The sequence below is a fragment of the Peromyscus leucopus genome, chromosome 14 (assembly GCF_004664715.2).
Source record: "Peromyscus leucopus breed LL Stock chromosome 14, UCI_PerLeu_2.1, whole genome shotgun sequence".
NCBI classification, from domain to species: Eukaryota; Metazoa; Chordata; class Mammalia; order Rodentia; family Cricetidae; genus Peromyscus; species Peromyscus leucopus.
In genome coordinates, this window is record NC_051075.1 from 14,062,358 (window position 1) to 14,089,123 (window position 26,766).

The window sequence follows — 26,766 nt, forward strand, 5'->3', positions numbered from 1 at the left end:
TGATAAAATGTCATTGTGAATTATTAATTAAATGCACTGACCTAAAATGAAAAGCATAAACATGTTTGGTTGATATTTATCATTTCTCTCACACCTCACCTACCAAATACAATAGAAAAGGACTAATGATTTCACAATCAAGCTAACCAGACACCTAAGTTCCTCTTTTGCAGCATGGTATGGCTAGATTCTAGGTGTTTCATATACCTTCTTCCCTTCTCAGCAAACACAGTCTCAATCACACATGACAGTACACTTAGATATACCCTCAAATAAGTGTGGAAATCAAATGGTAGCATAATCCCTAAAGTTTCCAGCATCTTGTATATGGAGGAGGACTTCAAGTGGAGCAGCACTAAATAGCATGAGTATTGCCCACTGGTTGTTAAATACACAAAATGAATAGAATATTTCACTAAGTGAGTCTGGGAGATTTAGTATTTTTTTCAACTAGATTAATTTACTTTGTAGAGTGTTTTGTCTGCATGTATACATGTACACCATGTGCAAACAATGCCTGTGGCAGTCAGAAGAGAGCAGCAAATCTCCCTGGAATTAGACCTTGTGAGCCACCATGTGAGTGTTGGGAACCTCTTCAACAGCAGCCAGTGCTCTTCACTGCTGAGCCATCTCTTCAACACCCAGAATTATGTTTTGAAGTCAATTAAGTTTTGGTCCATGGCAAAGCTCTAATCCAGAACAGAGCTAAATTTCCAATTATACGCCATCCTCCAGTGCTGTAGGTATTTCCTATCCATCATCCTTGCAGTTCTCAGTTTACTCATCTAACAGTAATGCATGCAAAGCCAGCGTGGTGGTTCATGACTGCACCTGGAGACCAAAGCTGAAGGATCTTACCCTTGAGGTCAGCATGAGTTAAACTGTGAGATGCTGATTGTCTCAGAGACCACAAAAGGCAATATCAAGATCATTATTCCTCATGATGAAAATTGGAAAAAAAAAAAAAATCCAGCCATAGATAAATGGTTAAATATGCTATGATAGACAACAAACTATTCAAATTATCTTCATAAAGAATTCACAAAATAAAATTCTTGTTACCATGTTAAATAAGAGGGTAAGATTGTATCTAGAATATCATAATGAAGGAATATTAAAAAGCATGTGCTGTGGGATTTTCTGTATGGCAAATGTGTTGCTCTGATTGGTCAATAAATAAAATACTGATTGGCCAGTGGCTAGGCAGGAAGTATAGGCGGGCCTAAGAAAGAGGAGAAAAGAAAGAACAGGAAGGCAGAAGGAGTCACTGCCAGCCGCCGCCGGGACAAGCAGCATGTGAAGATGCCGGTAAGCCATGGGTCACGTGGCAAGGTATAGATTTATGGAAATGGATTAATTTAAGATATAAGAACAGTTAGCAAGAAGCCTGCCACAGCCATACAGTTTGTAAGCAATGTAAGTCTCTGTGTTTACTTGGTTGGGTCTGAGCGGCTGTGGGACTGGCGGGTGACAAAGATTTGTCCTGACTGTGGGCAAGACAGGAAAACTCTAGATGCAAGCATGAACATTAAAAAGCCAATGTCAGGATTTGCACATATTTCCCATTGGAAATTTTTCTTTTAAACACAACATGTGCATATGTGTGTGCATGTTTCATCTATATGCATATTAAATGTACATGTGTATGCATGCACAAGTGTGCAGAAAAATGTGCTAAACTTCATGGCTCCATCTACTATAAAAAGAATTCAGATCAGAAGTCAGAACTGTGTGCATGCTGCTTAGGAGGGCCATTCTTCGCCTCCAATATTTCTTTTATAAAAAAAAGATACTTGGATCTTAAGGAATAAAGGACAGGTATAAGCTTGCCGTGTCAAATCTAATTCCAAGCGCTCATAGCTGCTCAGAGTGGTGTGGTTCATTAATCAGATAAGAACAAAGCATCTAGTTTAACCTGAGGTCCACAACTTCAACCTCATGGGGTCCACATATGGTAGATGAAAAAATAACATGTGTTGAGAAGGTGGGGTGGGAGTGACAGCATTAACATCGTCAGAGAGGTCACAACTAAAACACAAAATGCAGTTTCCATTTTTATCTTGATAGCCCTCTTGTAGGAAATGCAGACTGAAAATGATTCCTATGAGAAAACAGTATTTGTATGATGGTCTGATGTAGTCAGTGTCCATTAAATGATCATTTATTCTCCATAATACAAACTCTTTCTACAGGGAGAATACTCAGGTACTTCAAACTTCTGAGATAACAGCTTCCTACTGTGTATCACAATGGAAACATTTATAAATTGCTCATTTTGGATGACTCTAAAAATCTGAAGGCAAGAGAAACTTCCTTATTTTCTTCCTGGTAACTGGGCCATTAGGTGAATAAAATGTTCTGCTCAGCAGTTTAATGAGCACAAAGGAAACTGAGAGATAGGCACCAGCAGCATCTCATTGTGAGTTAGAGCAACTTCTGTACAGAGACAAAGGAAGCCCCCGCTGCTATGATCTAGCTTAAACCCTAAGTTAGCCCTGAGCTCAGGCTTTGCGTTCTGGAAACCAGAAAGACAGCAGGAGTGAAGGAAGCCTCCCACCCCCACCTCAGGCTTCAGTGATCAGTGGGAGGACCATGACCACAGCCCTGTGGGCAGAGAGCTCTACACTACAAGCCCACCCCTGTTAGAAGCTTGCATCTAATGGTGGGAACAGAGCTGAGGAAGCCCAGCAGGGCAGTGCTGAGTGCCAATGTGGAGGCGGTTGGAAGTACACTTGTGCTTAGAGCACAGTAGCTAACTGGCCCTCTGAGCTTTATGGTCCTGGAAAACCTGCCAAGTGCACTGGGGTTCAGGTCATTTCTTCTGGAAAACTCTGCGTATGGTTTAGCATGACTAACCAGGGTAAAATGTCAACTCTCTCTCTCTCTCTCTCTCTCTCTCTCTCTCTCTCTCACACACACACACACACACACACACACACACACACACACACACACACACATACAGTAACAGGAAAGAGTTGCAGAAACATAAACAAGAACCCACCCGAGCTGGCTGAAAAGTTGGGCCCCAGGCATCTGGGTCAGCCTCTCCCACTTCTGTTGTTTGATTAGCAGTGCACTCGACTGACCCCAGAGAATGTTTTGTTCTATTTTGTTTTAATTTTTCTTTTGATGTCGTGAAGATAGGTGTAGGAAAATAGCATCTCCCATTTCAGGGAAAGGAACCTGATGGACTAAGCCAGTTTTTATTCCTGATAGAGGTGGATACAGAGGCCTGAACATAATTGACTTCAAGGCCCAACATCCTCAGCAATACACAAACACTTGTGAGATTACAAAAGTTTTCGACCCAAATCCCCGCAACAGAACAGTGCATATGAAGCCACGTAAGAGTGGAGTTGGGGGAAGGAGGCTGGAAATAATTTTGGCATAAAGAGATTTAAAAGAAGCGGACTTAGAAAGCAAGGATCGTTGTTGGACCACAACCACAGCGAGCAGAGCCAGTGATGCTGGGGCAGGGAGGCCCAGAGAAAACCGAATCTGAGCTGCTGTGTGACAGCGCGTTACATGATTCAAGGACTGATGTCTGTCACAGGTATAAATTAGCACACTGTAAAACCTCACCGATTAATTAGCATTGCCTAGCACAAACCTGACACTGCTCAATCTGAATGCCATCTATGCATCAGGCACTACATAGGCATATACAGAGCCTGCCCTGAGTACAGAAATCACTCCCATTGTAGGGACCGGAACGATGAGCCACAAGCTGTGACAAAGGCAGCAGTCAGTGTTTTAGCAGACATCTGTCGAATTCCCAACTTGCTGCTCTCCAAAAGCTGGGGTAGAAATGCAAGGAGCAAGAGGGCCTCTCAGTGTCTATGTCTTTGCCCACGGTGTACTGAGATATCGCAGATGATGGTATTAGAGGCTAGCCTCTAAAAGCAAAAGCTTAGAAAATCCCCCAAACGAGGAAGCACGTGTGTATTTGACAACAGTCGCTCCTTGGTCAGCTGCTGTCTGAGATACCCACAGCTCCTTGCCAGCCACAGTCTGGAGGGAACTCTGCCTGAGGATGCCTTATTCTACCTTTGCAATTAGTGAAAACTAATCCAAACCCCGACACAAGTGAGTGAGTCAGCTGTGACACTGCTCCTGGAAACAGAGGGTTGGGTGGTGGGAGAGTGAACAGATGGCGCTTCCTTTTTAAATGAAATGTTTTGGCACCGGCCTCTGTCAAGAGCTTTCCCTTATTTCCATCTGGTTTGGGTCCTGGAACACACACAAGAGGGAATGGAAAAAGAAAACTCTGCCGGCGTGCTAAACCACTAGAAAAGCTGGAGTGCCTGCCAGGACTTCCTCTAAGTCCCCAGAGACCAGAACATTCTGCTCAAGGAATGTTAGCATGTTGTGTTGAGGGAATGGGAGAGCCCGGTTCCTTAGACCTACCCCTGTCTTGGAAAATAATATTTAAAAGTGTGTATGCTTTGGAGCGGATAGTCTCATGTGTGGTCTCAGCCCTGTGTTTTCTAGCTGTTCAACGGCGTGCAGGGCACTTATCCACTTAGCCCTGGCTGTGCCATCTGCAGTGTAGAAATAACAGAAGCTGGTGTGAAGACTGACTGAGATGGTACTTACTAATGTCTCAGTTGTCTATTGCCGGGCTCTTCTATTCAAAGGGGCTTGAGAAAATTTAATGATGTTACCATCAGTTTTCAAAAGAAATGATCTAGACTCATAAGGACATGTAAGAACACTTCTGTTAATACAAAGAAACAAACCAAGTTTGTACATAGCCAGGTTACTATGAGGAGACACTGAATTTCCCTGGGGAATCAGTTTTCTAAGACTCAAATAGATCTGCCAATAGCATCTTTGAATGTGCACAGGTTTAACAGCTTGGCTTTATGAATTTTACCATTCAGCCAAAACCAAAAGCATAAACCTGTAGGAAAGACGGCAAAGCCAAGTAGTGGTCATCAGCTGCTTGAGATAGTGAGGAAGGATATTTGGTTTTGGAATTCTTTTCTCATACAACTTATACCCACCAGATAAAAGCAGAACACAGACACTGAGGAAATACAAACTAGAATCAAGCTACTCATGTCCAAAGCCAAGTACTTATGACAACAATCTTAAGCAAGCTAATTCATGTCTATCCTCAGTTCCTCACCTGAAAAGTGAGCCAGAACTACTTCATAGCATTAAGATAAGGGTAGAGTGAGTGAATATTGGGGAAAGGATGCAACCATGCCTCCTGCTACAGGGACTCGGCTGACACAGATACAGCAGAAGCTTTGGTGAGGCCATTGATATGTGATCACATATGAGAAGAAAGCCCTCTCTTTGCACTCCACATAACCAATGGTTACCACTGCTACCTTAACCAAATGTTTATCACAAAGACACAAATACTCAGTAAACACTGTTACAGAGAAAACTGCAGTTTTATAAAATTAAAAAGACTACAAAGGAAGTCACAGAAATAAGGTAGAAGGGAAACTTTGTTTTGTACGCCACTGCTTTTCAGAGTTACTTAATTTTATGGCTGAATTTACATAAAAGTCTTCATAACATAGACTTACTTTGACAAGCACTACACCCGTAGGAAAGTCTATTAATTAACACCTAAGACCTAAGTAGGAAGACAGTGTGCATGTAAAAAGCAGTACCTCTCTATCACTGTTGAGCAGTCAGAGGGGTCGGGAGACCATAGCACCAGCCTTTTTTTTTTTTTTTTTTTTTTTTTTTTTTTTTTTCTATTGAATAACATAAAACTGTAGATCCTTAACCAGGGATAAAGAAAACAATGGAACTAAAAAGTGCTTTCTAAAATTAAACCGAGTGCCCCAAATAAGTCATTATATCAAATATTCCAGTGGACAATCCAGAATGTACGACCCTCAGATAGCAAAAAAAATGTTTCAACCTTAGTTGAGAGCCCCATGCATTTAACCCTTCTTCCCAAGCATCCTGGTGCGGTGCATCCTCGAAGAGGCCACATGCTTGAAAGGCTCCGGGGTTACTCCAAGGAACACCGAGGGTTAACAGCTGCTGAGATATAGGGCAGGATCACCAGCTCCCATCCTCCTCCTCCACACTACAGCCTTCCATGGAACATATGTACATAAATTACTTCATCACAGTGTATTCAGAACTTGATTTTTAATAAGACAATTTTGCTCTTTCTACAAATCTACAAAAATTTTGAAAAGAACTAAGGTTTTCTGTTTCAACAGATATGTAAAAGAATGTGCTAATCACAAAAATTGGTTTCCATGTATTCCTTTTGTGGGGACAAAGTGGCAGCCAGAGAAAGAGTTTATCCATTTATGAATATGAAAGCTAATATCAAATGTTATACATACCAAATTAAAATGGGATTAGGTAAACAGGTTGTAAGGATGAAATTACAGAATGTTCAGCAGGAAACTGAGTTCTAAGAATAAAGTAACATTAATTTATCATGTTTCAGCTTTAATTTATAGACTCATATTATCATGGGGAGATAAGTTGTGTCTTTATCCTTTGAATGTATTAATAGTTCCAAATCAAGTCTATACCCTAATCAGGCAGTAGCTAATCATAAATCCAAACAACAGCCTCCAATAAGCCGTTACTATATAACTTTAGCTAGCAATGTAGGAGGTGCTATAAGGAACTGAGAAGAATGTATCAGCTCTGGCTTTGAATAATCTAATGAGGTTTTTTTCACACATGTCTGTCCATGCGGCTGCATGTATTGGTAGTTTATTTCTTTTCACTATTGGATAAATTCTACGGTACATATATAAAATATTTCTTTATTCATTCAACATGGAGGTGGAGAATTTAATTATCTTTGGATTTTATGGTTATGAATAAAACTTAGGAGCACAAATGACAAGTTTCTAAGTGAACACAAGATTTTATTTCTTGTGTGTATATGACTAGGATAGGGATATACATTTGACCACATTATAAACTGCCAAATTTCAAGCCACAGTAGTTCTATAACTTTTAGATTCCCGGGATCATTAGAGCTCACACACCACTACATGCTTGCCACCACTCCGCATTACTGACTGGTGTTTTTAATTTTTATTGCTGGTCTTTCTCATTTTTATCATTTCTGAGAGGGAAAAAAAAATGGGAACTGATGTGTTACGAATGCCAGTCATAGAGATATCTTAGTATGGAAGCATTTGTATACCATTCCAGAGTTTACTTAGAGGGATGCTACAAAATGAAAATGTAAACAAATACTGAACTCTATAGAGTTAATGACGTATATGTACACTGCTGTGTTCTAGGGAAAGTATATTTGTGCCTATGTTGGAATTTAATTTGAAAAATAGTATAAATTGATTCACACAGAGAGACTTGCATAGCTGGAGAAGTATGCAGCAAAGAAAGAATTATAAAACATTAGGCTAGGCATAAAGTTGGGGGCCTATGGATTCAATTTTTTGGGAAACTGAGGCAGGAGAATCACTTGAATTCAGGAGTTTGAGGCCAGTCATGGGCAACATAGCAGGATTGTAAAAAATTAAATGAAAGTAAATTAAATTGTTAAAAATTGTGAAACTTGGTGGTGAGAAAATTCTAGGCAATTTGCTGTGCGCATGCTAAGAAAATGGCTGTTGATATAAGCATGCTCTTCAGCTCACCCCATACTGTTCTTTTTAGATTTCCTGACGGTTTAAGAGTAAGTACCATGTGTAAAGCATTATGAGTAATTAAAGACAAAGTTCTTGGCTTATACAGCTCATAATTCCATAAAGCAAAACAACATGATATTGGGTTGGAAAACGCAGAAATATGTCAGTGATTTTCTGCAGTAGGGTATATTGTTTGTAGGATATTTACTATGTGGTACTGTGATTACACTTCACTTTATAAGACTTTCATATGAAGATTTTTTCTCTTTTTTTATTTTATTCTTTCGTTTTGTTTTGTTTGAGACAAGGTTTTTCTGTATAGCCCTGACTGACCTGGAACTCACTCTGTAGACCAGGCTGACCTTGAACTCAGAGATCCTCTTGCCTCTGCTTGCCAAAAAATTAGACCTTGGTGACCATTGAGAAATTGTCAAAGTCAATCTCACTGTGAATAAGTTAGATTGAATATCTTTCTCCTTCCAAAATAATAGCTAAATAACCAAAAAAAAAAAAAAACTTCATTATATATCTTTATGGTCACAGACCTCTGGTTCTCAGATTATAAATTATGCATGACACTGAGAAAAATTCACATAAACACTAGTTAAGATATTATATTAATATATCAGTGCCTAGATGCATATTTTGCAAGCTTCCTTTTTACCTCCATTTTAACACTTCATATTATTGAAAGGATGGATAAAAATTACTTGTAGACCTTGCCCTAATTTATACAAAGTCTGCCTGTTATAAATGAATAGCTGGTTTTCAACCATGCTTCAATGGGTGAAGGGGGTGCCTTCCCAGAAAGCACAGTAATTTACAATAAGAGCAAGAAGGGGGCTTTTACTTCAAAATCTCCTACTTGTGGTCAGCTACAAAAAAGCTGTCCCTAGTAGTGCAGAGGAAATAGAAACAAGGGACTACCATTGCTCTGCCTGAGTGCTGCTCACCCACAGACGGTTCACAGCACAGAAGCCCTTTCTACCAAACAGGACTAATTCTCCCAGACAGGCAATACTTGTATTTTTACTTTTTGCCTTCTTCATAATTTATAATTATGTGAATTTTTAAAGCAATTATTGTCCACAGTAGCCCATGTAACCTGCATAATTTTTTTCTCATAACTGTATCTTTCTCATAACTGTATCCTCAGCACCGAGGATACTCGGCACATAAAAGATAAAAAAAATATATTGACTGGCTTGTTAGTTAAAACATTAGTTTGTCAGAACTGATATGCTTCCAATTGTACATAAACCAGAAAATAAAGGTGGCTATTACTTTGTTGTTTATAGGAAAAAAAGCATAATGCAACAAATGTGCGTGTCAAAGCCACCTGGCCCTTTCCCTCCCAGGTTTCCATTCTATTGTCTGTTAAAATGCCAGATCTACTTTATGTAGCCTCTCACAATTAAAAAACAAAATGATAAGGATGAAGACCTTCAGAACAAGGGATTTTCCTCTTTTAGAATGCAAGGAAAAAACAACTCTTGTCATTTTACACTTCCAAACTGAAGGCCTTGGTGACTGTAACAGGAAGGCAGTTGAAAGTCCCAGGTCATTATCTCCAACTGCATGAGAGATTGTTATACGGCTTCCCTGAGATGAGATAGTTAGAACCCCATTACCACTCTCAGAGACTTTATGACTAGAAACAGGCAGATAAAAATGTAAGTCTAAAAGACAAAGAAAATTGTTGTCCTTCAGTTATAGGTATATACCAGGCAAAATCCAACTGCCTTCTGGACCATGCACTTTTCATTCAATTATGTGTCTGTAAGAAATCTCAGAGCAGTGAAGAGAATCAAGCTTAAAAATGTTAGAATATTATGTGTCTGTGCTCAGCCAAATATAAAACAAGATTATTAGTATGTACTTTGTCCATTGTTGGTATTAAAAAATAAAAACAAAAATAAACAACAAAAATCCCTGCTAGGATCCAAACTTTAAAATATGAAAGTCTTTTTTAAGACCTTGATCTTATCAACAAAGTCCTAGGCTGGTACTGAGAAAGTTCCTTGGGCTGGAGAGATGGCTCCATGATTAAGAGTGCTGTCTGCTCTCCCAGCAGCCCCAGATTCAATTTCAGCACCCACATGGTGGCTCACCCAGGTCTGTATCCCCAGTTTCAGAGGATCTGATGCCTTATTAGCACCACTACCATTGCACACACATGTCATATGGACATATGTGCAGGAAAACACACACACACACACACACACACACACACACACACACCAAAACAAAGAAAGAATTTTTTTTATTTTATTTTATTTTTTTTTTTTTTTGTCTGAGACAAAGTTTCTCTGTATAGTTTTGGCTGTCCTAGAATTTCCTTAGTAGAACAGGCTGGCCTTGACAGCATAACTTCACAGGCTCCCTCCAAGTTGCATGGAGAATTATTAATGGGACTGATCTGTCACACAGGCGATAAGCACCCACCACTCAGAGCTAACTTTTTTTCTTTTTTAAAAACTTAAGTCACTAGTTCTTAAGTTTAGCTCCCATTTGGACAGTGTTTAACTACACTAAAGAAACACAAACATGCCGGGCGGTGGTGGCACACGCCTTTAATCTCGGCACTCGGGAGGCAGAGGCAGGCGGATCTCTGTGAGTTCGAGGCCAGCCTGGTCTACAGAGTGAGTTCCAGGAAAGGCACAAAACTACACAGAGAAACCCTGTCTCAAAAACAAAACAAAACAAAACAAACAAACAAACAAACAAAAAAGAAAGAAACACAAACATTTTCTAGCCATACCAAAATTTGGTCAACCTATGCCGTATTTCCAAGTTGATTCCTTCACCCCTCCCCCCGAATAAATAAAAGTTTCCTTCTAACAATTATAAAGGCATATAAAGTGCTATATTCACATTTCATTCTAATCTAAGTCTTATAAATTCATATCTATGTGCTGAAAAGTCATTTATACCTTGAAATTAATTCTGATTAACTTATCAGATGCTTAATTTTGTTTAAAAGCTAAAAACAGGTTTTAAAATTAAAGTTTTATTCCCAAACCACAACTCAAAAAGATTTTGCAAAAGATGAATTGTGGTAAGCTTAGTTTATCCATTCCTATTATGAGAAATATCACGAGATATATTACAAATGCCCTTAGTGCTTAGTTTAGCATCACTCAGAAACTCATGGAAAATTTATCTCAACTTTATCTCAAAAAAAAAAAAAAACTTGGTGTGTATCTGCAGTAAATCCCACAGATCTCTAATCACAAACAGAAAGAAAAAATAATAATCTGACAAAATTCTAAGCTTATAAAAACAGATGGGTATTTTTCACAAGGCAATGACTGTCAGGCAAAGCAATAATTTGTGTGTGAAATCTTCTTTCTCCTGTTCCATAAAGTAACAGTATTTATTTGTCTCAAGGAAAACTATTACTAATTGTTGGCAATGATCTAGGGGGAGAAAAAGTGAAGCTCAGTCTGCTAGTAGTAACAGTTACACAAATACCAAGAATGGTTCTAAAACAAAACTCCCAAAGGACAGACCACTCCCTCTGAAGGAAAGAATGAATAAGAAAATGCCTGCCAAACTCTGCAGAAACTCTTCAGGGATTGGAAAACTGAACTTCACGATCTCTCCTGGACAAAGAAATCCCAACAACAGAGGAAAAGGCGCCAATGAAACAAGGAGGAGAGGATGACAGCAGAGAGGAGAGAAAAGACTGGAAGACAGATATCACCACATGAACAGGACCCTCCCAGATGCCTTAGAATTAAGCATGTTAAAACAAAAGTTGTTTCCGTACTATTATTCAGTTTCATTACCTGACAGGCAGATATAAGTTAAATATTCGCCTTGACCCCCGGTTGCCAAGAAAGGAATCTTTTTCTTTGTCCTCCTCTTGACTTGGACAGCTCCCAGCATTCTTTCATCGAGAGGTGCGAAAATTTCCTTGCTGATGGCAGACTTGGCACTCATTGTAGAGCAAGCGAGGAGGGCGCGCAGGGGATTTTCTGAAGAAAAAGAAAAGGAAAGTTGGAACTGACAATACTGCCGGGCTCGGAGGAGTGAGCGGGGAGGGTCTGCAGGTGCAGTGTTGCTCGGTGTGCAGCTTAACCTCTGCATCACAGAAACATTAACAACGAGCTCTTCACAGTGCACTGACTATAAAGATGTAAAGGGGAGAGGGGTGTGTTTTTCACTACTTGAAACGGCCAGCACAATGTGACATGAACAGCAAGCAATGGGCTCCAGGGGCTTCACAATCTCTCCCTAAGCTGTGCCTCCCCCTAACCAGCAACAGTACCCATCCTCTTCCTCCCTTGTCAGGAACAAGGCTTGCAGTTGAGAAGTCCTTCCACTGTCTAAAAACCCCTCAATTAGTTCTTTTTGCCCTTGCCAAATCTCCTTCAACTCCAATGTAAATACATTTTCCTAATGCCATTCATAGTGGAGATAATTGTGTCATCCTCTACATAACAGCCATATGAGAAACAGAAGAGCATTGACTTCACCACTGCTCAGCTGCCTTTCATCTGCTAAGTAAGGAGCTCCTGTGTACCAGCCTCCTGCAGTGGGCCCTACTGTCCAGTGTTCCACTGCATAGACTTGCCACTCTCTGGACCCTTGCTAAATCTTCTGTATTTTCCTTCAGCCCCAGTGGACATCGAATTCTAAATCCATGTCAGATTCGTGCTATATATTTTGGAAGTGCTACTCAGCAGGTCCCGCTATGCCCCTGTGGTTACCTAGTAGTGGTTGACCAACAACTAAGAAAATGAAGCAGTATGTTGCTGACTCATGAACCACCCCTCCCTTAACACACACAAACTAGTGCAGTCACAGTCCTCACACTGTATTTGGTTTCCCAAAGTTGTACTTCCTGATGGTCTGAATTCTGCTTCTGTCTTCATGTTCAAGATCAATCTGAATGGAAATCCAGCTCAAGAGTACTAGGCAAATCTACTGTCGTCACAGATAAGTTTCTACTCATCACCAACCAATATTTATTCAGGCAATTAAAAAATTCAGAATTAGACTTTGGAAGAAAGGTCATCAAAGCACAAGGACCTGAGTTTGATCGCCAGAACCCCGGATGGGAAAGAAAAGAAAAAGGCTAGCTGTGGTGGCATGGACTTGTAATCCCAGAGCTTTGAGGTTGAGACAGGTAGGAACCTGGAGCCCCCTGGCCTGCCAGCCTGTTCTACTCAGCGAGTGACAAGCCAAAGGAGCTAAAAATTGAAATAGGTGGACGGTGCCTAAGGAAAGACATCTGAGACTATCTCTGGCCTCCACACAAGCACACATGCATGCACACTTGCCCACACACGAACATCACATGTTGCAGTCAGAACCTAAGGTACAGGAAAAGCCTTGGTCCCGCTCACACAGGTTGTTTGGAGTCCTGCATGCAGTAATTGACACAGCAGTAGCTCAAAGCCTTGTTGAGACTGCCCTAAAACTGACCAGTTGATAGAGGAGCCCCCACACCATGCTACTCTGTACTTAGTGTTAGAAATTCCATGAAAAATTAAGATATGGTCTCTGTCCTACAAGGGCTGATTACAGACTCCATCACAGGTTTCTCTGGTAGGCTAGAGACAGTTCAGCAGGAATGGCTGAATATAACATTGTAAATATTCTGGCCTACTTGTGCTCTGACAGTTTTTGCCAGGCCACCAGGTTCTCTCTCCACTGGCTAAGAAACAGTGACAATAGTGTAGGAGTGCCTGTTTTCATTGTGCTGACCACTGTGTCAGCCCGCAAGCTAGCACAAAGACCTTCTGTCACCATGTACTTGTCTTACTGTCCCATGACACTTTTATGATTTGTTGGGATTTTTGGGGGGGAGGGGTGGGCACTCATTTTGTTCTGCTTTTTTTTAAATAGAGAAAAACATTGGTTTTCTAGCTCTGAGGTCTTTCGTGTCTCCCACTGAGGAAAACACAGAAAAGAAAGGCAAGGAAGAAAATGAGCCGGATTCTCAATCATATCGGCAATTTCCCCGACTGGCATGGCATTGCTTCTTCACCTTGATTGAAAGGTATATATTGAAAGGTGATAGAGAACTAATGTCACTTGGTATAAAATCTATCAGAAGACAAAAGAGACACACCTATCTTACCAAGGTTTTCAAACATCTTATTCTGTTGACAACTGGTGAGATGCTGAAGTGAGCTTTGTTACTCTGTTATACTGGTATTCACAAATGGAAGTGCATAGGAAAGATAAATTAGGAACTTCTCTATGCCCAAGTTTTAAAATCAAACAAACTCAGGTTTAAATTTCAGATCCAACATATAAGGCTCAAGATTGATGGATAAATCTTAGTATTTCTGACTCTCAGTTGATTAAGTCCCGTGTTCTCAACCTTCCTAACACTATGACCCTTTAATACAGTTCCTCATGTTTTGGTGACTCACCCAACCATAAAATTATTTCATTGCTACTTCATAACTGCAATTTTGCTATTGTGATAATTTTTAATGAAAATACTTGTGTTTTCCAATGGTGTCTGGCAATATCTGTGAAACCCCCAAAGGGGTCTCAACCCATAGGTTGAGAACTATTAACTTAGTACAACATGGTGATACCACTACCTTCCTCTTGGAACTGAAGAGTTAAATAGGTTAATATGTTCAGATTACGCATTCCAATTTATTTTTAAATCTTAAAGGTAGAGGATTTTATTAACACCTAATATGATATGAATAATAAAATCTTTTGAACTATAAAAATTGAATGAATGTATCCATGCATAGCTGAAGGCATCTGGAAGAATAGTATTCAACTTTACTTAGCAATGTCTCACTGTTTTTCATGTATAGATACACACAGATGGTTTCTTCTATACAAATACAAAAATGGGGAGTTATAGGTCTTTCTCCTTTGAAAATTCACTACTTGGAGAGTATCATATTCATTCTAGGGTCAAGTGTTGTGTTTTTTGTTCAGGGCTTTCTGAAATACATGAAGGTGTATGTTTTCAGTATCATTCTGGGGATATTAATGTAGAGTAGACTATAAGGGGAAGAATCAGAGAGCAAGCTGGGCACTGTTTAGCTATCTCAAATCCAGTGGCACATCTGAATTCACCAAATCAGAACCATATAAACTGTATTTTAAACAACTCTCCAACTCATTCTCAGGTTTCCATCAGTCATCTGGTCACCAAGTTTAAAAGTCATTTCCCTATACAAAACTAAAACTTCGACCAGAAAGGTAGCAGTTGGAGAGAAGGGAACATTTCAGTAGTGGATTCAGGAAGGCAGTTCAGGGGATTTGTTTCCCACCCCTGATTCACACAAGCAGCTTCATCAAGTCTTCAAATCTTACAGCTGATTTTTCAGTACCAGCCTGAGAACTGATGTCACTTTTCAGGATACAAGACTCCAACTGCAACCGTGCACCAATGACAACTTACTACTTCACCCGCATCACTCTGTGGACACTTCCCCTTTTCCTGCTCCACAGCTTCTAAAGCAAATAGTTTATAAAGCTTTTCTAGCCAGAAAAACAATCTACAGTTTCATCTGCAAGACACAGCAGCTGGCGACATTAAGTGATGGTGGCAGAAACCATACTTTTTCAGTTTTATGCTTCTTCAGGGTCTTCTTCAGCATAAACATTTAGAATTGGTAAAGATTCTTTTTTAAAGGTAGATGGCCACCTTAGTGAAATGGCTCTCCAATAAGAGTATTCATCAGGGTAGGAGCTGGAATTCAGGTGCTCTCAGGGACCAAGCAGGTGAAAAAAAAAAAAACAATGAAAGAGGCCCTAGTATCGCCAAAACTAATGTTTTTGTTTTCCTCTATAATTGATACTTGTCCTCTGAGATTCAGGAGACCAGGAAGACTAGAAGAGACTACAGTGAAGCCAAAACTATTATTGTCACAGTATTCATAATCATGTACATGGCTCTAGGGTGTACAGCTTGTAGGCCTTAGGTCTCATCTGAGGAGAAACTCTGGTTTAACAACAGCCCATTTATTGAGGTCAATATTAACAGATACTTGAATTACCCAGTTTTATTACCTTGTGTCTTCTGATACCCTGCTTGACATATCATCTTCTGGTTATGTTTTGAAGCTAGCTGTACCAACACAAGTATTGTAAACTGTGTGCCCATGAAACATTCATTATAAATGAGTAATACGAATTTCTGGTTTTAAATATCATGAGGTTAGTATGATTCCACTGAGGCAGATGCAACTCAGCATGTTGGTATCAGCGTTAGAATCCTCAAAGGTAAGGTCCAAGGTGATGGACACTGGTGGATACTGGGGGGAAACTGCTCATCTTCTTGAGTGCATCTGAACTCGAGTAAGGTGAACTCAAAAACCATAGAAATAAATCATGGTTTAAAGCCAGATTGTTCTGCATTGCTACTTTTGAAATACATTCAATAAAGAGTGTCTGATGAGGCTGGTTTAGATCTTAAATGTCCCCTAAAGGCCATGGTGCTATGGGGAGGGAGGGACCTTGTAGGAAGTCCTAAGTGCCTAGGAAGGAGGTCCCTGCAGGTGATACTGGGACCCTCCCCCTGACCCTCTTCCTCTCCCTCTCTCTGTTTCCTGGCCCACCACATGCTAGTAACTTTGCTCTGTCATGCATTTCTCATTATGATGTTAGGCTCTGCCATAGGGAATGGAGCCAAATGACCATAAACTGAAATCTCTGAAACCATAAACAAAAATAAATCTTTTAACGTTGACATTTCTTGGATATGTTGTCACAGGGAAGAACAGCTGACTACTACAGACTATCTAACACAGTCTGCTTTCCTGACACCTAGCTGCAGGCTGAGAATTTTCACCAAGAGTTGTCTTAGACTCCTTTTTCCCTCAAACTTTCCAGTTACCCATAATAACCAACCAATCATCAAGTCTTATGCGTTTCATTTAACATTTCTGGATTCCACCAGTTTTCCAATGCTCTGGTTTCTGATGCCTCATTTTAGTCTTCACCATTTGATTTTGATGATTCCTCTAAGGGACTCCACCTTGGCTCCAACTCAGTGCAGTCAGTCTTCTGCACTGCCCCACATAATGTTCTAACAAGTCAGATTAAATATGATTGGAGTCCAGCTACAATGAATTGTTTACTCTCTGTGCCTTGGGTATGACCAGAATGAGAAAAGTTCAATGTTGTAAATGTTGAAAACAAAGCAGAAAAGTGTTAAGCTACTCTGCTTCTATTGTACACTATAAAAATATTAAATATTATAACCAGATATCATTATATAAGCATTAAGTCTACAATAATCTAAAAATATTTAATTTGCTCCAAATTTTAAAAAAAATCTTTATCTGAGAGTCAGAAAAAAGGCAATAATTTTTTAAAATAAAATTGGTTTTATTTTTTTCTGATCTCATATGTTAAGATCAATGAGACAATGAGACAAATTAAGCTCCTTTAAAAAACACTTCTCTTAGTTTAAATGATGCTCATTTTAAATGCACAATAGTTTTTCTGAGACATTACTCTCTAAAAAGATACTTCTCAAGGAGAAAATATCCACCACAGTATAGCTCATATACATGTGGATAAAGAATGAGTCAGATGAACATTTTATACCTGTCAACAATTCTTTCATGTAGCTTAACTAATACTTTCAACTAGTTGCTGTGGGATGGTCTGTATGTCATATGTGTTCCTGATTGGTCAATAAATAAAACACTGACTGGCCAGTAGTCAGACAGGAAGTATAGGCGGGACTAACAGAGAGGAGAATTGAGAGAACAGGAAGGCGGAGGGAGACACTGCCAGCCACTGCCATGACAAGCAGCATGTAAAGATGCCGGTAAGCCACAAGCCACGTGGCAAGGTATAGATTTATAGAAATGGATTAATTTAAGATATAAGAACAGTTAGCAAGAAGCCTGCAAGGCCATACAGTTTGTAAGCAATATAAGTCTCTGTGTTTACTTGGTTGGTTCTGAGCGGCTGTAGGACTGGCGGGTGACAGAGATTTGTCCTGACTGTGGGCCAGGCAGGAAAACTCTAGCTATAACTAGTAGTTCTCATAAGTAGAAACCAAGAGAAATCAGATAAGGTGGTACAATAGACAGATGAATCTGATAACATTCAAACTTTTAAAGTACAGTCACTGCAAGCTCAAGGAGTTATTACTGGTATAAACAATCCTAAGGAAAGCTTGCCATGGGGTGGGAGGCCACTGGCACAGAGGATCAAAAACCCATACTTAAGGCCTCACAAGGTTTACAAATTTAAGACTGAATTAATAAGATACATAACATACTTGAAAATACTCTTAAAGGAACCACACACTTCTAAAAAGATAAAAGAATATATATAAAAAAAAAAGAAAAAAAAAAAAACTTGTCTCTAGCCTGTCAGACAAATAAAGTCAAGCAGACTTTATACCTGGGGTCTCTGGGTCACAGAGATTTGGGGGCTCAAGGACCAAGGCCTGGGCCTTGTTTACTTGTGGGTGTCTTCAGCTTATTCTGCTGCACAAACAGGTTTGGAATCATTGCTTTTGGTGGGGAGGGTGGCCCCCCTGTACTTAATGACTTACTTGTTAAACACACTAGTAAAAATGTTTCCTGAGCAGGTGTCCATGGCAGAAGCTCTGCACAGTGCTAGTAAGGATTCCTTACGTGTCTGTAGCCCTTCATGAATTTACAAAGCACTCGCACATTCAATCCTAAATATAGGTCAATATAGCTACTGAATGCATCATCTGAAGACTGCAAATAAGAATATTAGATATGCATTTTTATAATGGTAAATTATGACATTTTAGCCAATTCCTTTTTGGCTGCAGATTACAGGAAAGAGTTACAATTTCCTCTTGTGGAGATAGTATTTAAGCAGGAACCTATTGAACCAGAAACTTGACTATTAGAAAAATGTGAATGTTGCAACATAGACACATGCTTGTTGCAGGCTCATTTCAAAAGAAACAGTTTATGGATAATGTAACACTCATAAATTTTCACCGCTTAAATACAGAGGAACTGGAGCCCATCTACCCAGTGGAATATTACAGTTTTGTTTTGTATTTTTAAAATCAGGGCCATGCATACAGGATAGGATTTCAGATCCTCAGAACCCTCATAAATGAGTGTGGCAGGCCCCCTGTATATAATTCCAGCCTCGAAAGGCTGAGACAGGATTCCTGGAGCAAGCTGGCCAATGATACTAGCCATATCAATGACCTGTGAATTTGACTGAGAGTCCCTGTCTCATTAAATAGATGCAAAATAATTCCCCAGAAGCATACCCACCCATGTTCATACACACCCTCACATGCTACACATACACAAATGCACACATGCACACCACTTACACATGAAAACAGGAAAAAAATGAAAATAAAAAAGACTTATAGATACTGACTTGGAAAAATGAGAGTGAAATAATGCAGAGTGGAAACAAAGATGCTACAGAACTAAAAATGAGCCTCTGAATGTACAATTGCACTTGCATCTTTTTGTTGTTGTTTGACTTTTGTTTCTTTGGAATAGAGTCTCTACGTAGCTCTGGCCTTCCCAGAACTCACTCTGTAGACTAGGCTAGCTTTGAACTCATGGAGATCCACCTGCTTCTGCCTCCCAGGTGCTAGGATTAAGGGTGTGTGCCACCATGCCTAGCATACTTACATTCTTATACACAGAAAAATGTCTACAAACAAGTTTTCTACTAAATTCATACCATTATTTGAATTCAAACTAAGAAGATAGGCCAGAGAATCTTCTTCCTGCTCTCACTGTCACTAAGCTAGAATGCTTCCATAAACATCTGTGATTTCAAACCTACTCTCCCCCAACCTGAAAGCCATAAAAACACACTTCACTGGGATCCAGCGATTAGACTGCCTGTCTTTGATTCCAGGCAATGCCAAATCATTGGGAGAGAGGAGGGTAATGCTATGAGTGATCGAGCGGCTGGAAAACGGTCATTAGAGGGGACATTTTCCTCTAGGCAGCAGCAGCCCTGCCAGGCCACAGTCTGGACAGAAGAGCAGCAGCCACATGCCAGCTTCCATTTACTCCTGTAACCGCACACATTTGGACAGTGTAAACACAGACCATTGATCACCACAGACAGCAGCCTTGGCCACAATGAAGTCTTTAAGGAGGGGAGAGTCTCCATTATTGGCTACAAATGTGTGAGAGTTGGCTTTCTTTTCCCTAAATATACACTTTCCTCTGTAGGAGACATGTTCGCAGGATTTCTGTGCCCATGACTCATGTCTACTTCAGTTACAAACCTAGACTATGTTCATCCCTCTTTCCTTGTTTATGTGTTTGCCAAGTCCATCCTTCTCATAGGTATAATACTCAAAAACAAATCCTGCTCTGCCACAGACCTGGTTTGCAAGTTTGTTTACATTGCATTTGTAAATTGCCACATCCTAACATTAACAAAGAGAATGATAAAAACAACATATAATAAAAATAACAACAATAATAACAAGGAAACTAGTAACAATACTTTAGTTTGAGAACATCACTGACAGGAGCAGTGGGAGTGGCCAAGCCAATTCCAATCATGTCCAAATACAGACAAAACCACACAGGGTTGATTCTATACGCAAACAGCTTAATTATGAGCTATATTAGGCATATTTGTTGATTACCGTCCTTGTCTCACTTGTGCTGAAGAGAAGATACGAAAAAGAAACAGGGCTGAAGGTATAGATTAAACACACACACACACACACACACACACACACACACACAGAGGGAAATCATTAGCAATAATAGGATTAGCCTTTTACAGAAGATACTGACTAGAATCTTAGGTATATTTTAAGTATTCTCAACTAAGCAAATTCTATTTCAAAATATACCTAAATTAAAACATTAAAAAGCTAAATTTTTAGAGTGAACTTCCAATTTTTATGTATACAAGCTTCCTAAATACTTAAAATATGGATGAAACTACTATGATATCAACTACTTTTAAACTACTGTAAAACTTGCTCAAAATAGTCTCTAGCATCAGTTTTACATCAGTACTCAATATCAGAATACCTGATTGGGAGAATGGCCCTGCTTTACAGTTTGGATGAGAACTTCAGTGTGTTTTCTACAGTTGCTATGTCATCAGTGGTACCTTCGGCCATCAGCCAAGGGCAGCACATAAAAACATGATACCTCATGGGTCCATTTTATGCACATTTAACATGTTAGTTTAGAAGGCAAGATTCTATGTCCTTCCATGCTTCATTTTCATAAGCGAAACTTACAGTTAGCTTCATTAACATTTTTATCTCATCATCTGGCCAAGGATTTGATTCCAGGCTTAACTGCTCTCCCCAGTGGTCAGTTTCATGACTTTGTGCCTGTGGAGTTCAATGAGAACGCTGATAGAAAGACTTGCTCTAGCTCCCACAAGAACCTTTCCATGCCACTGCCTCAAAATCTGACAGGAGAGGCACAAATGTGAATCTGGTATTAAAAATGCCTTATAGATACGTTTATATTTGAAGAGGAGAAACAGTTTTGTTTTTGGTTGGTTTTTTTTGTTTTGTTTTGTTTTTTGTTTTTGTTTTTGTTTTTGTTTTTTTGATTTTTCGAGACAGGGTTTCTCTGTGTAGCTTTGCGCCTTTCCTGGAACTCACTTGGTAGCCCAGGTTGGCCTCAAACTCACAGAGATCCGCCTGGCTCTGCCTCCCAAGTGCTGGGATTAAAGGCATGCACCACCACCGCCCGGCAAGGTGTTTTTTTTTTGTTTGTTTGTTTGTTTTGGTTTTTTGACTTTTTGAGGAGGAGAAACAGTTTTACAGATGAGGAAAGTAAGTAGTTACATAAATTACTGCAGATCCCAGAGCCTTAAAGGGCATGGAGGAATTTGAACCTAGAAACAGGATTCCAGAAGAGTCTCTGTTTCTCTGCACCATCTTCTAGTGAAGAAAGGAAGGAAGAGGAGGCAGAACTGCATTCTGGGTAAATCAAAATAAAGTTCATTTTTCCTCTGATCAGCTTTGCTTTCTGATGGACAAGATACTGTTGTTAACCTTGCCCAGCAGCTACAAAGACAATAAATTAGGTTATGGTCATTCCTTGCTGCTATCAGTTCCTCTTGGATGTGTGCATCATGCAGCTTAGTTAACAAACACTATCACATGGTGCCGTTAAGATAACTTATTTTCATTCCCCAAGTTAGACTGGGGACTTAGTGCATAGGGTTAAGATTTTGCAATACATGTCCATCTCCAGAAAGAGGACTGTCAGAACATAGTCCAAGAATGGAATTGCATGCGACTTCTGAGTGCTTGTGAGAAAATTCCAAGAAAACAAGAGTCCTGTGACCTGTTTTTTCAAAACATGTAATTGTCTTGGAATGTGTTTTCATGCTCCTCCCAGGTGTAGTGGATACGAATAAGTTTACTTCAGCGTTGTTATTCACAGGCTTCTATGAAAAAACATGTTTTTGCCACATGTGGCTTGTCCTTGTGATTATACACTTTACTCAGGTGACTCTTCTTAACCCTCTGAGCATAAATTGTCTGATGCTCTGAATACAGTTGGCCACTGCATGAGACTTTATTCCCCCTCATTTTCAGGCCCTACTCTCCCAAGTACAGGCCACCAACTAGAGCAGCACCAGACGACAAGGCCCACTGAGCCTCAGAGCACAGCAGTCTGCCACCCTCCTTTTGATTCCAACTGGGAGTCAGTTCCTGAGAAGATCTTAGATGGTTGCCATGAGGCAGTTTTATGAAGCTTGTGAGCTATTTTCCAAACTGGAAAAGGCTTAGCTGTGAAAGACAAGTGTTTCAAAGGTTTCTGCTGGTTCTTAGGGGAACTCTCCTCTTTCAACTCCTTTATGTATTGCCCCTCTCTGGCATTTCCAAAGCACAACTTTGACCTTCTTGGTTGCCATCCCTCACACATTCTATACCTTCAAACTTCTGTGATGCTCCAAGCAACCCTAGCTTGTCAGCATCGATGACCCATGCTTCAAAAGCTTAAAAGACTTCACATGGGTATTCCATACATTTTGCTTTACCGAGGAGACTCTCGGAAAGACTTTCACAACCAATAACCATTCCATAACACCTTTTTTGGTTCCAACCCAGCTACAGTTAATATGTCGATTAAACAACACTGTCAGCACACATTTTGAGCATTTGTCTGCTTCAAATTTTACTTGCAGAATCATCTGGATGGCATCTATCTCATTCAGTTCTATCTAACTCAGCAGCATATATCCAAAGAGAAGGAAAGTCAAAATTTGGACTAGACACCGGTCTCTACTTCATCATAATGCTCTTTCCAATAAAAATTTAAAAAGCACGATATGATGGTGTAAAATATCACACTAGTCCCATGGTTGTAGACCATGAGAACAGGTGGTAGGCTGGCCGAATGGAGAGAAGACAAGGAGAAAGCATGATTCCTCACAGTGGGAATACTTCTCAGATTCATTCTTTTCCTTGAGAATTGGCACAAAATTAAGTTCTCGCTTATAATACCTCAAGCCCATAGATTTTTTTCTAAATCTTGATTTTAGGCCAGCACCTCTTTCCTCTTGAATTTTCACAGTTTGTGTTTTCTCATTTGGCTATTGAGGTCTAAAGTGGAATAAGCCCAAGTAGAACATGCTGGGGAGTCCAAGAAGCACAGAATAACCTTGGCCTAGTCCCACCCATAGATCTCTGTGCTGATCCCAGTTAGCATAAATCCTACAATCTTGGGGCTCTGAGCCACTGTCAGGTAAATACATACAGGGCAACTCACACACACGTTATCATTCTGGGAATTAACACTTTGGCATTGGTAGTCTCCACACCAGGAGCCAGATCAGCTGTTGTATGGGTTTCTTGGTACCTATTCCTGGCAAGAAACAGAGCAGGAAATAGGAACCAGTCAAGCCCAATGCTTGTCTTTGAAATGGTACCCTTCAGCCGCAATACAAAAACAGTACCAGGTGCCTGCAATCTGTAATCAGTGCTCTATTAAAAGGCTCTCAGAAATGGTAGGATTACCCTGATTTCCGCAGGCAGCTGCATGAGGTCCTGCTGGGTAACTGCAGAGTCTTTACAGGTTTGCTTGAGACTTCCCAGAAGCAATAAGCTGGAATATCAAGGTTAGGATGCAGTTTCCAAAGACTGTGAAATCTCTATGTGGTTGGGATAAATCACGGATAGAGAGCCTTAGTTAATGTCTCAGATTGTTACAGAATAACCTATAAATCGAGGTCAGACTCAAGGCCCACATGGAAATGCAGACTCTGCCCCATCCAATCAGCAGTTCTGTCATTCAATGTCAATCCCTCTTAATCAACATGGTCCAGAAAACAACTAACTTCTGGCCTAAGTAACCATAACAGTATTTGATAATGATGAGGGAAAAAAATCTGTCCATTGAACACTACCTAAAAATGAACTCAATTAACACTAAATTTAACAGTGCCTCACACTGACAAATTAGAAGGACATTCAAGTCCCTGTGACCAAGAAGCTGAGGTCCAAGGATAATGGTCACTTTTCTCCTACCCTAATTTGACACTGACGGAGAGTCTAAAGATGCCTACATTTGCCATCATCGGTCTACACGAATTTTTGCCTTTGCCTTGTGAATTTGGATAAAACCCTCCATCTCTGGGCCAGTGTCTGCATATTTGAAACAGGTTAGTGCACCTGCTTCACAAGACTTGTGGGAATGATTATGTGGAAATCAGCTCCCACCTGTGGTGCTCTGCCCCTGACAGACTGCCAGCATATAAGAACATCTGAACGCATGTGTCAACACACGTCCCACACAATGTATTTGACACTAGTTGTTCTCAAATGGCCTCCTACTTCATCTCTCAAATCTGTGAGGAAAGGGAGAACATATCCTCACCTCTCCTGGACAGAAAAAGGCAAACAATGGATCTCGCCCCAGTAATTCTGCCTCCTTTGACAGCTACTGCCCCTTGTCTAGGCATATAAATTGACAGTCTAAAGATAAAATAATTGACAAGGCTGGGCGGTGGTGGCTCACACCTTTAATTCCAGCATTCGAGGCAGAGCCAGGCGGATCTCTGTGAGTTCAAGGCCAGCCTGGTCTACAGAGTGAGTTCCTGGAAAGGCTCCAAAGCTACACAGAGAAACCTGTCTCAAAAATAAATAAATAAATATAATTGACAGGATACAGCTGAAATCTACTGCACTGAAAATAATGTTGTGACCTGTGAAGATGCAGAATGGAAGGAACATTTAGAAAAAGAAGAAAGAAAAAAAAAAACAGAAAATGCACACACAGCAAAATTGGGGAAAAAAACATATTGTTCACTCAATATGGTAGCCCTTTCTATAAACTGAGGATTCTGAAGAGAAGGAACAATGGAGTCTTTCCCCCTCCAGAGCATTTTGGTGAATATGAAGAATGTCAGCACTAAAACCAAAGCTCTCATCTTAAAGGGAATAACAGATAGTTTATTTTGGAGCATTTTGAGTGACCATGGCTCAGGAACACAGATTTCGGTTACCACAAACTCCATGTTCCATTGTGGAAGCAGTTTAAGTTTTATAATTTCACAAACCAAAGGAAGTCATAAAGCAAGGCAAGTTTAAAATATACTGGTGGGTACTTCAGAGAGATGAGGAAAGCTTTTCTATGGGCTCATGATACTATTGACTGCATTCTTAGCTTTGGGTGGTGAAAGCCAGTGTGTCTGCTAGATCAATAGACTCCAAAGCTTTGTATCTATTAGTCATAGGATAGTATTTCTGACACAGAGGTTGAGCAAGGAATGGCTGTTCTTGGAGCTAAAGCTAGCCCAAGATAAGGTAGTTAGCTTCTGGAATGTTACATCCCAAGCTCTCTACACTAGTGAAATTCTAATCAGTCTCTGCAGACACAGCTCTTCTCAGGAGTTTTCACTCAGAAGAATAACTAACAAGTCCACAAATCAATACAGTAGCTGAGAAAAAGCTGACTGGGCAAAGGAATAAAGAACAGAGTTACTGCCCTTCACTACTAATCATCAGGTTGGAAAAGGTGGAGCCAAGCTCTTCTAACTGGATATCTACCCAGGCTTGATGAATATTTCTGTTCCTAGATTATAGCATTCCTTTCTAAACCAAGGTAACAAATTTATCTGGGGAGAGGAACAAACTCTCTCTTCATTCATCATCTTCTGAGGAACTACTATAGTCTGGGCTCTTTGTGAGGTTTAGAGAAGACAGACAAACTAGAAATATTCAAGGAGAAAGACAAAGACAAAGAGGAAAGCAACAGATAAAAATAAGAACGAGAATTTGCTGCCCCATAGTAGAGGAGGCAGGTCCAGCTTAATCCTTCAGAGACTGGTGATCAGGAAATCCTTGCTCTATTAAGTCTACCCTTGAAATGTAATTAAAGAAGTTAATCAGGCCAGTTTGCAGGAATTAGGCAGGCAGCTCACTTCAGTGAGAAGCCAGAGGGAATGCCTCAGGAAGCTGTTGGCTCTGTGTGAGTGACACAGTAGGACATTTCCTGTCATTGCTTCTACCTATGATCTGCACAATGGGTGTGCCCTGAGAGGAAGACCGCAGCCTCAGGTCAAACGCAGTGACTACTCTATGGAGAAGTTTCTCAACAGAATTCACATACTTTAGAAGCACACAAACAAAGAAGTGATCACAAGAAAAAGTGTAAGACAAACATGATGTCTTTCTTGAATGTCTGTTTGGTGCTAAGGATAATTTGAAAAAGGGGGGGAGGCAGAAAAAATATGTCTAAAGATCATTATCCCTTAGTATGTATGAATTGCTGGGTTTATTTCCAGCACAAAACAAACCAATAAACTCATTCCCACTCGGAAAGAGGTAGAAAGCCCAATGAAGGTTATAAATGCACAGCTTTGCAAGAATAAATTGTCTAGGCTTGTGAACATAGAAAAATACATATTTTTATGTAAAACACATTTCCAGTTTTTCTTGCAAGTTAAGAGAATTCAGCAGCCCAAGGCCTGTATCCTTCACCATCCTTATACTCTTACATGGCTCAGTCACCACAACTTCCTATTTCCTTGTGCACACTGAGTCAACCACCAGTCAGCCTGCCTTCTGTGTTTGAATCCGACAAGTTCTCCAAGAATGGTCCCACTCATAAGTCCCTTGCTTTCTGGTCACTGAGGATGTGGAACCTGGTATACATACAGAAGTAAACAGGGTGCAGAACATTCAAAACATACAGCTTTTCAGAAAGGTAAATCAGAACTGAATTCAAATATAAAACACTGATTAGTGGGA

At 40.1% G+C, this 26,766-nt stretch overlaps 1 protein-coding gene across 1 annotated transcript in view; it reads right to left on the bottom strand.

Annotated features, from left to right (window-relative positions):
• The window catches only part of Stxbp6 (syntaxin binding protein 6), a 243,168-nt gene that overhangs the window by 158,285 nt on the left and 58,117 nt on the right, over window positions 1–26,766 (bottom strand). The window contains exon 2 of the mRNA XM_028882711.2: window positions 11,393–11,581. Within this exon, the coding sequence (XP_028738544.1) occupies window positions 11,393–11,546 (154 nt within the window). The 5' untranslated portion in view covers window positions 11,547–11,581. The remainder of the gene's footprint in view (window positions 1–11,392; window positions 11,582–26,766) is intronic.